General features: G+C 38.1%; 1 protein-coding gene across 3 annotated transcripts in view; it reads left to right on the forward strand.

Moving 5' to 3' along the window:
* Positions 1-12,072, forward strand: part of LOC136878704 (cyclic GMP-AMP synthase-like receptor) — a 134,392-nt gene that overhangs the window by 96,546 nt on the left and 25,774 nt on the right. For all 3 annotated transcript variants that reach the window (XM_068228906.1, XM_068228907.1, XM_067152133.2), the window contains exon 7: positions 6,799-6,930. In XM_068228906.1, the coding sequence (XP_068085007.1) occupies positions 6,799-6,930 (132 nt within the window). The remainder of the gene's footprint in view (positions 1-6,798; positions 6,931-12,072) is intronic.

Below are 12,072 nucleotides of genomic sequence, written 5' to 3' on the forward strand. Positions count from 1 at the left end.
AAACAAATTTCCTAACTTATACGTACCACTGCGGTTTAAATGAAGGCCATCTGAGCGCAGATCCCTATCTCCTACCCACCAATTAGGATCTAGAAATTTCACTCCCACCATGAAGTTATCGACGTATTAATCATGTTATTCTAAGCTGCTGTAGTTGGAATGGTTTTAATGTTTCTTTTGTTTTCCTTTTTGCGTGGGCTGACCGAATTTTATATAATTTTAATATTCCTAAGCAATTAATTTTTTCTTATTTTACTGATTTTCTCCATAACTTATATGAGGACGACACTTAAATTTTGGTGATTTCTATTTACCGACCAATAGCACTACTCAGTGTTACAATGAAGGTCTCTAACAATGAAGCTTATGGAAAGGCTGATATATAACAGGATTTTTGCGACAATAAACCAGCATATTCCAGTCGAGCAAGCTGGATTTAGACCTGGACGAGGATGTGAAGAACAGGTTTTAGCACTAGTTACCCATATTGAAAATGGATTTGAGAACAAAATGGTAAGCACGGCCGTCTTCTTAGATCTGACAGCTGCATATGACACTGTGTGGCAAGATAAGCTCCTTCTCAAATTTATCAGCATCATCCCTTGTTTGAAACTCTCCACATTACTCGGTAACATGCTGAGTAATAGGTACTTCCAGATTTTTTCCGAAGACTCCAGAAGTAAAGTACATAAGATAAATGGCGGACTCCCTCAGGGCTCTGTATTGGCCCCTCTTCTATTCAACCTGTACACACATGACCTTCCTGTAACTAAATCCAGAAAATTCATCTACGCAGATGACATCGCATTGGTTGCCCAACATCAACGCTTCGATGAGTCTGAGTCGACGCTTACATCAGACTTAAAGATTCTAGACAGTTACTTTTATCACAACAACCTTAGACCAAACCCCAAGAAAACTGTTGTGTCTACCTTCCATTTGCGGAATAGAAGTGCTGGGTACAAACCAACCATACCATTCAAAGGAGAGAATCTACAGTATTGTAGTAACCCAAAATACCTGGGAGTCACCCTGGACAGGTCCTTGACCTACAAGAATCACCTCTATAATGTGTCAGCCAAGATCAAGACCAGAAATAACATCCTCCAAAAGCTGGCAGGTACATCCTGGGGTGCTAATGCCCAAGTCCTGAGATCCACTGCTCTTGCACTCTCTTATTCCGTCGCTGAATATTGCTGCTCTACCTGGCTTAACAGTGCTCACACTGGATTAGTAGACACCCAGCTGAACCAAGCAATGCGTATCATTACAGGATGCATCCGACCAACTAACACACACTGGCTTCCCACCCTAAGCCACATACCACCTCCATCCCTAAGAAGATCACAGTCACTGCTTAACTTGTGGAAGAAAATTGAAAACAATCCTCACCTTCCTATTCATTCTGACATAGCAGCTTCCCCAGCTAAACGACTGAAATCCAGACACCCTTCTTGGCGTACTGCAATGAATTTACAGGACACCTCCTTTAATGTATCGGACGCCTGGAAAGAACAATGGCATCAGCAATCCGCATTACCACATCACCACATCATTGAGAACCCATGCAAGTGCCCAGATGGTTTTTCTCTTCCCAGACGGCAGTGGAGGATGCTAAATCGAATTAGGACCGGCCAAGGTAGATGTGGAGCCACTCTCTTCAAATGGGGATGGAAGACATCACCGCAATGTGACTGCGGACAAGGGGAACAGACAGTGGAACACCTTGCATTTGAGTGTCCTTTGCGTAGTTACAGAGGCTCTATTGAGGACTTAAACTGTGTCTCAAACGAAGCTCTTCTCTGGCTATTAAATTTTGACATGGAACTTTAGTTACGAGCTTGAGATGGTAGTTGTATATATTGTAAATAATATTGTATTCATCATACGCTAAATAAATAATTCCAGAATTAAACTTCTTTGCTTTTCCCTTAAAAGGTGTTTTCCTTTTGTCAACTCTAAAACAATTGTACCGTACACGGATGTGTATGGATCCATGGTTAGTAAGTGACACCCTGCCCTTATTAAGGTGAGTTTCTTCTCTGTTTTCATTTTAATATTGTGGTTTTTTATAGGGTGATTTTTGTTTAACAGGGTGTGTTTACTTATGTCTGCTCATTTTGGTACCATGGCAGCACAAGTTTATTTTCCCATATTCTGCATGTCTTCTTCTTCATATCCTGTTTCCAGTCTTCTGGGTCAGGTTGTGAATGAAGGACCTCTACAGTTTTCTATCTCTCCACCACTCCCTCCCTTCCTCCAATATTTCTTCCTGATTTTCCTCTAAGGAATTTCATCTCAGCAGCTTGGATTCTGCTTTTATCACATTTTGTTGTTGTCCACGTGCCCGCAGCGTATGTCAAAATTGGTGTGTAATACAGTGAGTACAGAATTTTCTTGCATTTCTCTGGGACATCCTGGTTCCACACTATACCTTTCACACATTGTATGTAATGAAAACATGTGATTTTTACAGGTATGCTTATAGTGTTTTAATTTACATTTGAAATTGTTGTGTGTCTGACAGACAGGAAAGTTTTTATTACATTTAATAAGTCGACACTGGAAAATACGGCTTCTTTCTTAACAAAAAAGAAAAAACTCTCACACATTGGTAAAACCCATTGGCTTCTTGGATTCTCTTTCCAGTTTCTTCATTTATTTTCCCATCTTCTGGAAGTATACTCCCCAAATATTTGAACCTTTCCACAACTTCTAATGGTCTTCCATTCACTTCAATATTCCCTCTTCTTTCTGTATTGCCTCTCATCATCACTACCGTCTTACTCTTCTTGAGACTTATTTTCATTCCATAATCTTCCATCTTACGATTCCATAGAGTAACTTGTTCTAGTACTTCCATTTCATCTTCTCCCCACATTACTATGTTGTCTGTCTTGTCTCTTTGATTTCCATTCCTTGTTGTACACTCTTGTGGAGTAAAGGGGATAATACACTTCCTTGTCAAACTCCTGTTTCTACAGTGAACCAGTTTGTTTTTCCTATCTCAGTCTTCACACTGCTTACACAATTTTCATAGAGAGCTTTCAACATTTGTACTTCTACTCTGTCTACCTTCTTTCTTGTCAGTGCATCCTAGACCAGTTGCCAAGTACACAGTCATATATCTCCTCAATATCTATAAACACCATCATTAAATCCTTCCTCAACTCCCATCTTTTCTTCATCATGTTCTTTAATGCAACAAATAGATCAAATCTTCCAAATCAATATTGCTCTTCCTCCATTCCCTTTTCTATTCTCAGTCTTCCCTCTAGTATTCTCTCAAATACCTTTCCTACATGTAAAATGAGGGTGATACACCTACAGTTGCTATATTCTTTCTTATCACCTTTCTAGAATACTGGGCTTATCAGACCCTTCCTCCAGTCTTCTGGTACCTACTTCTTTCTTTCCCATATCACTCAAAAAAATCTATATATCCAATCTGCCCTACTGGTCCTGCTGCCTTTATCATCTTTGTAGCTACCTTATCCAAACCTGATGCTTTCACACTCTCCATCTTCTTTATAGCTCCTGTTTCAAACATTGTTATATCTTCATTTATGTTTTATTCCACCATTTCTTCTTCATGTTCCTCCTTTTCCTCCATTTCTTTGAATTTCATAATAAGTAATTTAGCTAACACACCAAACTTTGTCCTGTATCAGTCCTTACAAATTTTGTACCTTCTCTCCTGTTTGCTTTGCTTTTACCAATCAATACAACACTTTCTTACTTCCTTCAACATCCTCTCGCAAGATTTCTGTGAAATTTTCCCAGTACTTCTCTTTCTCTTCCTGCACAATCTTCTGATGTGCTTACTTCTCTGCATGATACGTTTGCCTACTCTCCATATTTCTGCCTCTTATCCAGCTCCTCCATGCTTTTTGTCTTTCTTTCAACATTCCTTGTTTGAACTTGGCCCATTCTTCTTCAACACTGCCAATCTCTCCTTTAAGAATTAGTCTTTTTCAATTCTTCTTGGAACTTTCCATGTGCTTCCTTTTTCTTTAATTTCTATAGCTTTATTTTTCTGTCTGTTGTTTCTTTTAATTTTACAAGTTTACCAAATCTTAATTTAGCTACTACAATTTTATGGACTCCTTCAAAATCTTCTCTTGGTATAGCTGTCACATCTACAAGGCAGAAGCTGCAACCGATGTGGTCAGAGTAATCCATAAGTACAAATTAGATCTAGTTGCACTGCAAGAAATCCAGTGCAAGGATTGATTTTAAGAACTTGACAATCTTTTATGTAACCTGTGAAGATGATGATACACATTAGGTACTGGCTTTTGCTTGAGCAAGACCTCGACAACTAATGTTTGAGAGTTTGTGTTGGAAACACTGCTGGAAGACAGTGACTTGAAAATTCTGTATGACTGAAAAAATGAAATGGCATATGGCCTTTTGTGTCGGGAGTGTCCAAGGACAAGTTCGGGCTCGCCAGATGCAGGTCTTTTGAATTGACTCCCGTAGGCGACCTGCACTTTGTGATGAGGATGACATGATGATGAAGACAACACATACACCCAGCCCCTGTGCCAGTGGAATTAACCAACTATGGTTAAAATTCCTGATCCTGCCGGGAATCGAACCAGGGACCCCTGTGATCAAAGGCCAGCACGCTAACCATTTAGCCATGGTGCTCTTGTGGCAATGATGATAGATAGATAGGTAGGTAGGTAGATAGGTAGGCAGGCAGACGGATGTCTTTATTGGCATACTTAAGGCCATTAAGGCCTTCCCTACACTAAACCAATAGGGAACATTAATGCTTCATTATGAGATATGCTGAACATTATAATGCCAACAAACATAAACGGTTCTCAGTGATGAGGGAACACCATGAAAGTATGAATCACTAATATACCACTATAGAACAGGATCTAATAATTCTGCGATGTGAACAGAAGGGTCCTCTACTCAATACTCTTGAGAATGTTTACATGAACATTGATCAATTTAAGAATCCATCCCATAATCTAAATGAAATTAATGATAAGAGAAATGTATTAATAGATACTTTCATCCCTATTATTTGCAAACAAAACCAAAATAAACTTCACCCACAGCACAGAAGATCGGCGCTTCCTCCCATGAATGAATCTCGTCCCAAACCTACTCCCCACCCATTTCCCCAACATGCCCCGCTGCTTCCTGCAATGCCAACCTGCAAGGACACGAGCAGCAGATTGCCTGTCAAAATATGTTCTATGACAGGAAGACTCCATGAGCAACAGAGTACAGACAGATAGTGGAACATGTAAGTTTTGAATACCAGGGTAACCACACATAATACACAGACTTCTTTGCTTTCATATACCTACATAGGTTTATAATTCTATTTTCAGGTCACATAATATCCATTGAAGTACTCAGTTAACATCAAACAGAGGAGAGAATGCATCAAACTACTTACTTCCTCATATCACTGCATTTGATGACTATGTACAGAGATTTTAGAAACGGTTTTTAGATGAGAGAGAAGATTAGAGAATTTACTACACAACATGATTTTATGATTTTATAATTTTAAGAAAAGAGACCATATCTCAATGCCATAATTAAGATTCAAGTAAGTCCGACTTGTTGACTGAATGGTCAGCATACTGGCCTTTGGTCCAGAGGGTCCCGGGTTCGATAACCGGTCGGGTAGGGGATTTAAATTGCTTCTGATTAATTCTTCTGGTTCGAGGACTGGGTGTATGTGTCTGTCCCAACACTCTCCTCATCATATTCAGACAACATAGCACACTAGCAACCACCACAGAAACACGCAATAGTGATTACACCCCTCCATATAGGGTTGGCGTCAGGAAGGGCATCTGGCCATAAAAGAGGGCTAAATCCACATGTGCGACACAGTTTTCACCCGCAACCATATAGGTGTGGGGAAAAGTGGTAGGAAAATAAGAAGTAAGATTCAAACATCAGTATCCATTAACTTTTATTATAACGCTGCTGAACTATAGGCTGTGTACAATTCTACGATTCAAGATTTTAGCAAGACTTATTGTACTACTGTCCTTAAGTTTTTATTAGTACATCACTGAACTGTAGATTATGTACCTTTAAGATTCAATCCGCTAAAGATGAGCCAAAACAGGGATCGAAAGATGTATGGTCAGTAATGTAAAAACGACATCTTCATGGATGAAGTAAATAATGTACTGAATAGGATGACTCAAACATTTATATTGTACAATAGATACTGTCAATATGGATATGAAGTTGATATATAATGCAATAATTCTCATGATCTATGAAACAGTTCAAGCATTACCTTGCCTTTCTTACCTGTCTTGTTGGAGTTTTTTCTGTTGTGACAATATGGGTGATTTCATCTTCACCATCTGAAACATTTTACTAGTGGATTTACCTAATTTTTGGCAGAACTTGATGTTTATCCATTGCTAAAACTGCAACATTCTCACTTTCAACCACTTGCATTCTGCTAACTTTCACAACAGAGACTGTAGTTCTGCTTACACCGTAAGCATGCAATTTCTTCTTGCTGGAACAAGTGAAGAACTGTCATCGTACCATCCTGCAGTGCAACCTATAAGCACCACAACAACAACAACATTATATGCCGGTCCACAAACTTAATGACTGTACTACTTATGTACTGTGTGTATATACAGTATATATGTTTATTATTTTCACAATTTAGCTGGCCTATGTTTATTGATCCTGTCAGACCTTTTATGATGGCAAGTAACCTACACTTTTACAAGTCCATGTCCAAACCCATACAATTTCAGGTAGCTTAGACATTTATATGTTTTTCAGGAATGGTGCATTGTTCCCAAGCCTCCATTCAATCGAACAGAAGTGACTTTCTGGAGACTGTCATTTTATGCCCAGGAGAAGACCATAATGAACAACAAGCATTCCATGAAGAAGGCTCTCAAACTGATCAAGGTATGTTTTATAAACAAAAGTAGGTGTATCTTTCCAATGTCAGATCTTTGGAATTTCTGTAAGTTACTATACTCAGAAAATTCATCATCATCATCATCATCATTTCCCCTTTCCAGCTGACACCAGGTGGGGACAAATACGGATCCTCTCCACCATTCCTTATCCAGCACCGTGTCCTGTGCTGTTCTTCACAGAGTCCATCCAATGCATCTTTGTCTTCCTCGTCCTCTTGCCCTGTCATCTGTTTTTCCAGAGTTTGTCTTGGCAGTCTTCCTTCTTTCATCCACTTGACATGTCCAAACCATTTTAATCTGTTCTGTTCCAGTTTATCATTTAGTTTTTGAACATTTAGCTCATTTTTTTTATGCATTCATTTCTCACTATCCCTCTTTGTCTTCTCCACCAAACTCCTCAATATTTCATTTCAGCTGCCTGTATTCTACTCTCACCTCTCTGAGTCATTGTCCAGATTTCTGCTGCATATGTAAGTAATATCCCTTGTATGTTACTTCTTTAATCTTCATTGGTACATCTTTATCCCATATTAATCGCTATACCTGGTGGTAAAAAGCACTCCCCAGTTGTATTCTTCTACTAATTTCTGTATCCAGTCTTCCATTTTCTGTCAGTTCACATCCCAAGTATTTGAAGTGTTCCTCCATTTCCAGTTCCTTGTCTCCAATTTTGATAGCCCCTTTTCGTTTTTTTACTTCCTCTACTCATCACCACTGTCTTGCACTTCTCCACTTTGATACTCAATCCCCAGTGTTCAATCCTTCTATTCAGTTCATTCAGCTACTGTTGTACCTTCTCCTCATCTTCTCCCCAGATCATATCATCTGCAAACATCATTACATTCATTCTATCCCCTCTATAATCTTCCCTTGCTGCTTTTATGATGTCATCCATCACTATTCTGAACAGCCCAGATCACAACACACTCCCGTTTTAGCATATTATCGATTCCAAACCATTCTGATCTACCCACTGTCTGAGCCACTCAGCCCAGCAAAAGAAATAAAAATCTGCCTTACACAACCGACCGACCGACCTTATTCGTCTACTAATGTCATTCCACGTCATCTCTCCACTGACAGCTCAGAACATACCACTTAATCGAGCAGCTCATCTTCTTTCTCCCAAGTCTTCCCAGCCCAAACATTGCAACATTTTTGTAACGCTACTCTTTTGTCAGAAATCACCCAGAACAAATCAAGCTGCTTTTCTATGGATTATTTTTCCAGTTCTTGAATCAAGTAATCCTGGTGAGGGTCCCATACACTGGAACCATACTCTAGTTGGGGTCTTACCAGAGACTTATATGCCCGCTCCTTTACATCCTTACTACAACCCCTGCACACCCTCATAACCATGTGCAGAGATCTGTACCCTTTATTTACAATCATATTTATGTTATTACCCCAGTGAAGATCTTTCCTTATAATAACACCTAGGTACTTACAGTGATCCCCATCAATGCAGTAATTAAAACTGAGAGGACTTTTCCTATTTGTGAAACTCACAAGCTCACTTTTAACCCTGTTTATCATCATAACATTGCCTGCTGTCCATCTCACAACATTATCAAGGTCATTTTGCAGTTGCTAACAATCTTGTAATGTATTTATTACTCTGTACAGAATAACATCATCTGAAAAAAGGCGTATCTGTGATTCCACTTCTTTTTTCATATCTATATATATAAAATAGTTTGTCCTGACTGACTGACTGACTGACTGATTCATCATCGCCGAGCCAAAACTACTGGACATAATGAAATTAAATTTTGGGGATACATTCATATTAAGATGTAGGTGCTCGCTAAGAGAGGATTTTTGGATATTCCGTTGCTAAGGGAGTGAAAAGGGGGGTGAAATTTTAAAATGAGTGCACCTATATCTCAAAACTTTAAAAGTTTACAAATGTAAAAATTGGTATTTAGAATCTTCTTTGAAAATAAGGAAACACGTATTTTTTTGTTTTCAGAAAATCCCAATAGGATGGGTGAAAAAGGGTGAAAAAGGGGTTGAATGCCTTTAATCAGGATACTGGTACCTATATCTCAGAAACTGAAGATATTACAGACCTGAAAATTGGTACTTTTGATCTCTTTTAAAAATAAAGACACACGTATTTTTTTGTTTTTGGAAAATCCAATTAATGGGAGGGGGAAAAGGGAGGTGAATTTTTAAAATGAGTGTATCTATATCTCAAAACTTTGAAAGTTTACAGATGTAAAAATTGGTATTTAGAATCTTCATTAAAAATAAAGAAACACATATTTTTTTGTTTTCAGAAAATCCCAATAGGAGGAGTGGAAAGGAGTGAAAAAGGGTTGAACGCATTTAATGAGGATACTTATATCTCAGAAACTGAAGATATTCCAGACCTGAAAATTGGTGTTTTGGATCTCCTTTTAAAATAAAGAAACACGTATTTTTTGTTTTGGAAAATCCAATTAATCGGGGGGTGAATTTTTAAAATGAGTGTATCTATATCTCCAAACTTTGAAAGTTTACAGATGTAAATTTGGTATTTAGAATCAGCATTAAAAATAAAGAAACACTTTTTTTTTTTGTTTTCAGAAAATCACAATAGGATGGGTGAAAAAGGGTGAAAAAGGGTGAAAAGAGGGGTTGAATGCCTTTAATCAGGATATCGGTACTTATATCTCAGAAACTGTAGAAATTACAGACCTGAAAATTGGTACTTTTGATCTCTTTTAAAAATAAAGAAACAAGTATTTTTTTGTTTTTGGAAAATCCAATTAATGGGAGGGGGAAAAGGGGGGTGAATTTTTAAAATGAGTGTATCTATATATCAAAACTTTAAAAGTTTGCACATGTAAAAACTGATATTTAGAATCTCCTTTAAAAATAAAGGAACATATACATTTTGTTTTCTGTAAATCCGAATAGGAGGGGTGTAAAAGGGTGAATAATGGGTTGAATGCCTTTAATGAGGATACATATATCTCAGAACTGAAGATATTACAGAACTGAAATTGTGTATATGGGATCTCCTTTAAAAATAAAGAAACGCATATTTTTTTGTTTTTGGAAATTCCAATTAATGGCGGTTAAACAGGAGTGACATATAATGGGGTGAATTTTTTGAAAGACTATATCTACAGAATATCAGAGAAACGTAGAATGTTACAGACGTAAAAAGTGGTATTTGGAATCTCCTGTAAATGTAAAGAAACATAGGTGATTTGTTTTTGGAAACTCCTCTTAAGGGGAACTAAAAAGTGGGTGAAATTTTAAAATGAGAATTTATACAGTATATCTAAAAAAAACTGAACATGTTACAGAAGTGAAAAATGGTATTTTTTATCTCTATTAAAAATAAAAGAAATGTGTATTTTTAGTTTTCAGAAATACCACTTGGGTGGAGGGGGAGGGGGGGTAAAAGTGACTGAAAATGGTGTTGAATTCTTTTAATTAGGCTACAGTTATCTCAAAAATGAAGATGTTACAGACGTGAAATTTGATATTTGGAATCTACTTTAAAAGTAGAGAAACACGTATTCTCGGAAAATCCAATAAAGGAGGGGGGGGGGGGGAAAGAATTGAAAAATTAATTGATTTAATTGTATGAGAATACTTACATCTATTAAAAATTAAAGTTGTTAGGGCCTACAGACGTGAAAATTGGTATTTGGATCTCCTTTAAAAACAAAGAAAAACGTGTTGTGGGGGGCAAATCATCTTGGGGGGTGGGAGTGAAAAGGAGTTGAATTCCTTTCATGAGGACACATAAATCAAAAACTGAAGAAGTTACAGAGTTACAGTTGTGATGATTGGTATTTAGAAGATGCTTTACTATTAAAGGAACAAGTATTTTTTGCCGGAAAATTCACTTGGGGGGGGGGGGGGAGTGTGAAAGTGAAAAAAAGTGAATTATTTTAATCTCAAAACTGAAGGTAATAGACGTAAACAATGGTGTTTGGAATCTCCTGTAAACATAATGAAACACGCCTTCTTTTAGTTTTTTTGGGGGGTGGAGGTAAATAAACTTTACGGCGCTGGGGTATAAAAGGAGGTGAGACCAATTGAGTTTACTGTTCATAATATATTTATAAGGAGCCTCCATTGCTCAGGCGGCAGCGCACTGGCCTCTCACAGCTGGGTTCCGTGGGTCAAATCCCGGTCTCTTCATGTGACATTCATGCTGGACAAAACAGAGGCAGGACAGGTTTTTCTCTGGATACTCCGGTTCTCCCTGTCATCATTCATTCCAGCAACACTGTCCAATATCATTTCATTTCATTTGTCATCTACCAATCATTGCCGCAGAGGAGTGCGACAGGTTTCGGCTGCCGGCACAATTCCTATTGTCGCTGCTAGATGGGGGCTTTATTCATTCCATTCCTGATCCTGTCGAATGACTGGAAACAGGCTGTAGATTTTCGATGTACTTATTCTGATCATAAACCGATCATTTTTTTTTTTTTTTTTTTTTTGCTAGGGGCTTTACGTCGCACCGACACAGATAGGTCTTATGGCGACGAGACCGATCATTTTTAATCTTTCCTGGGTTCGTTTTCAAGAGCCATCTTTGCCTTCAGAGAATGTTCTTAGATTACAGTAGGTTCTCCTGGCATATAAATAAAAATTTAAACACATTTGAAATAAACGATAGGAATGAGATTGACCGTCCAACTTTTCGCCTCCATAATAAGGTCAATAACGCACGGAAGTATGTCATTCGTAGTGCTGGTCACATTCTCAACAATGATAATGGCAGCAGATGTAATTTACCAGCAAGTAGCAGTCTTGCATCTTGCTGTGGGGTCCAGAACATCTATAATAATAATAAAAATAATAATAATAATAATAATAATAGTAATAATAATAATGATAATGTTCTGGACCGTCGTCAAATGTGCGGACTGCGCTGGAAACGGGTCCTGGACGGGTAATAACTACGATTGCAGTCCGGCCGCGGGTTCAGTATCGCCAAGGCACCCAAGACGACACCACGCTGGATCTCCTGAAGGATTTGATCCATATTAAAAATGCTTATAGGAAAAGATGGCAAAGATTTAGGGACCCAACTGACTGGGTGGAATACCTCTACTTAGCTCGGGAAGTACAAAATCGATTGCTGGAAAGAAAGATTGAAAAATGGGAGGAAACT

Source organism: Anabrus simplex, chromosome 8 (genome assembly GCF_040414725.1).
Source record: "Anabrus simplex isolate iqAnaSimp1 chromosome 8, ASM4041472v1, whole genome shotgun sequence".
In the NCBI taxonomy this organism is placed as follows: Eukaryota; Metazoa; Arthropoda; class Insecta; order Orthoptera; family Tettigoniidae; genus Anabrus; species Anabrus simplex.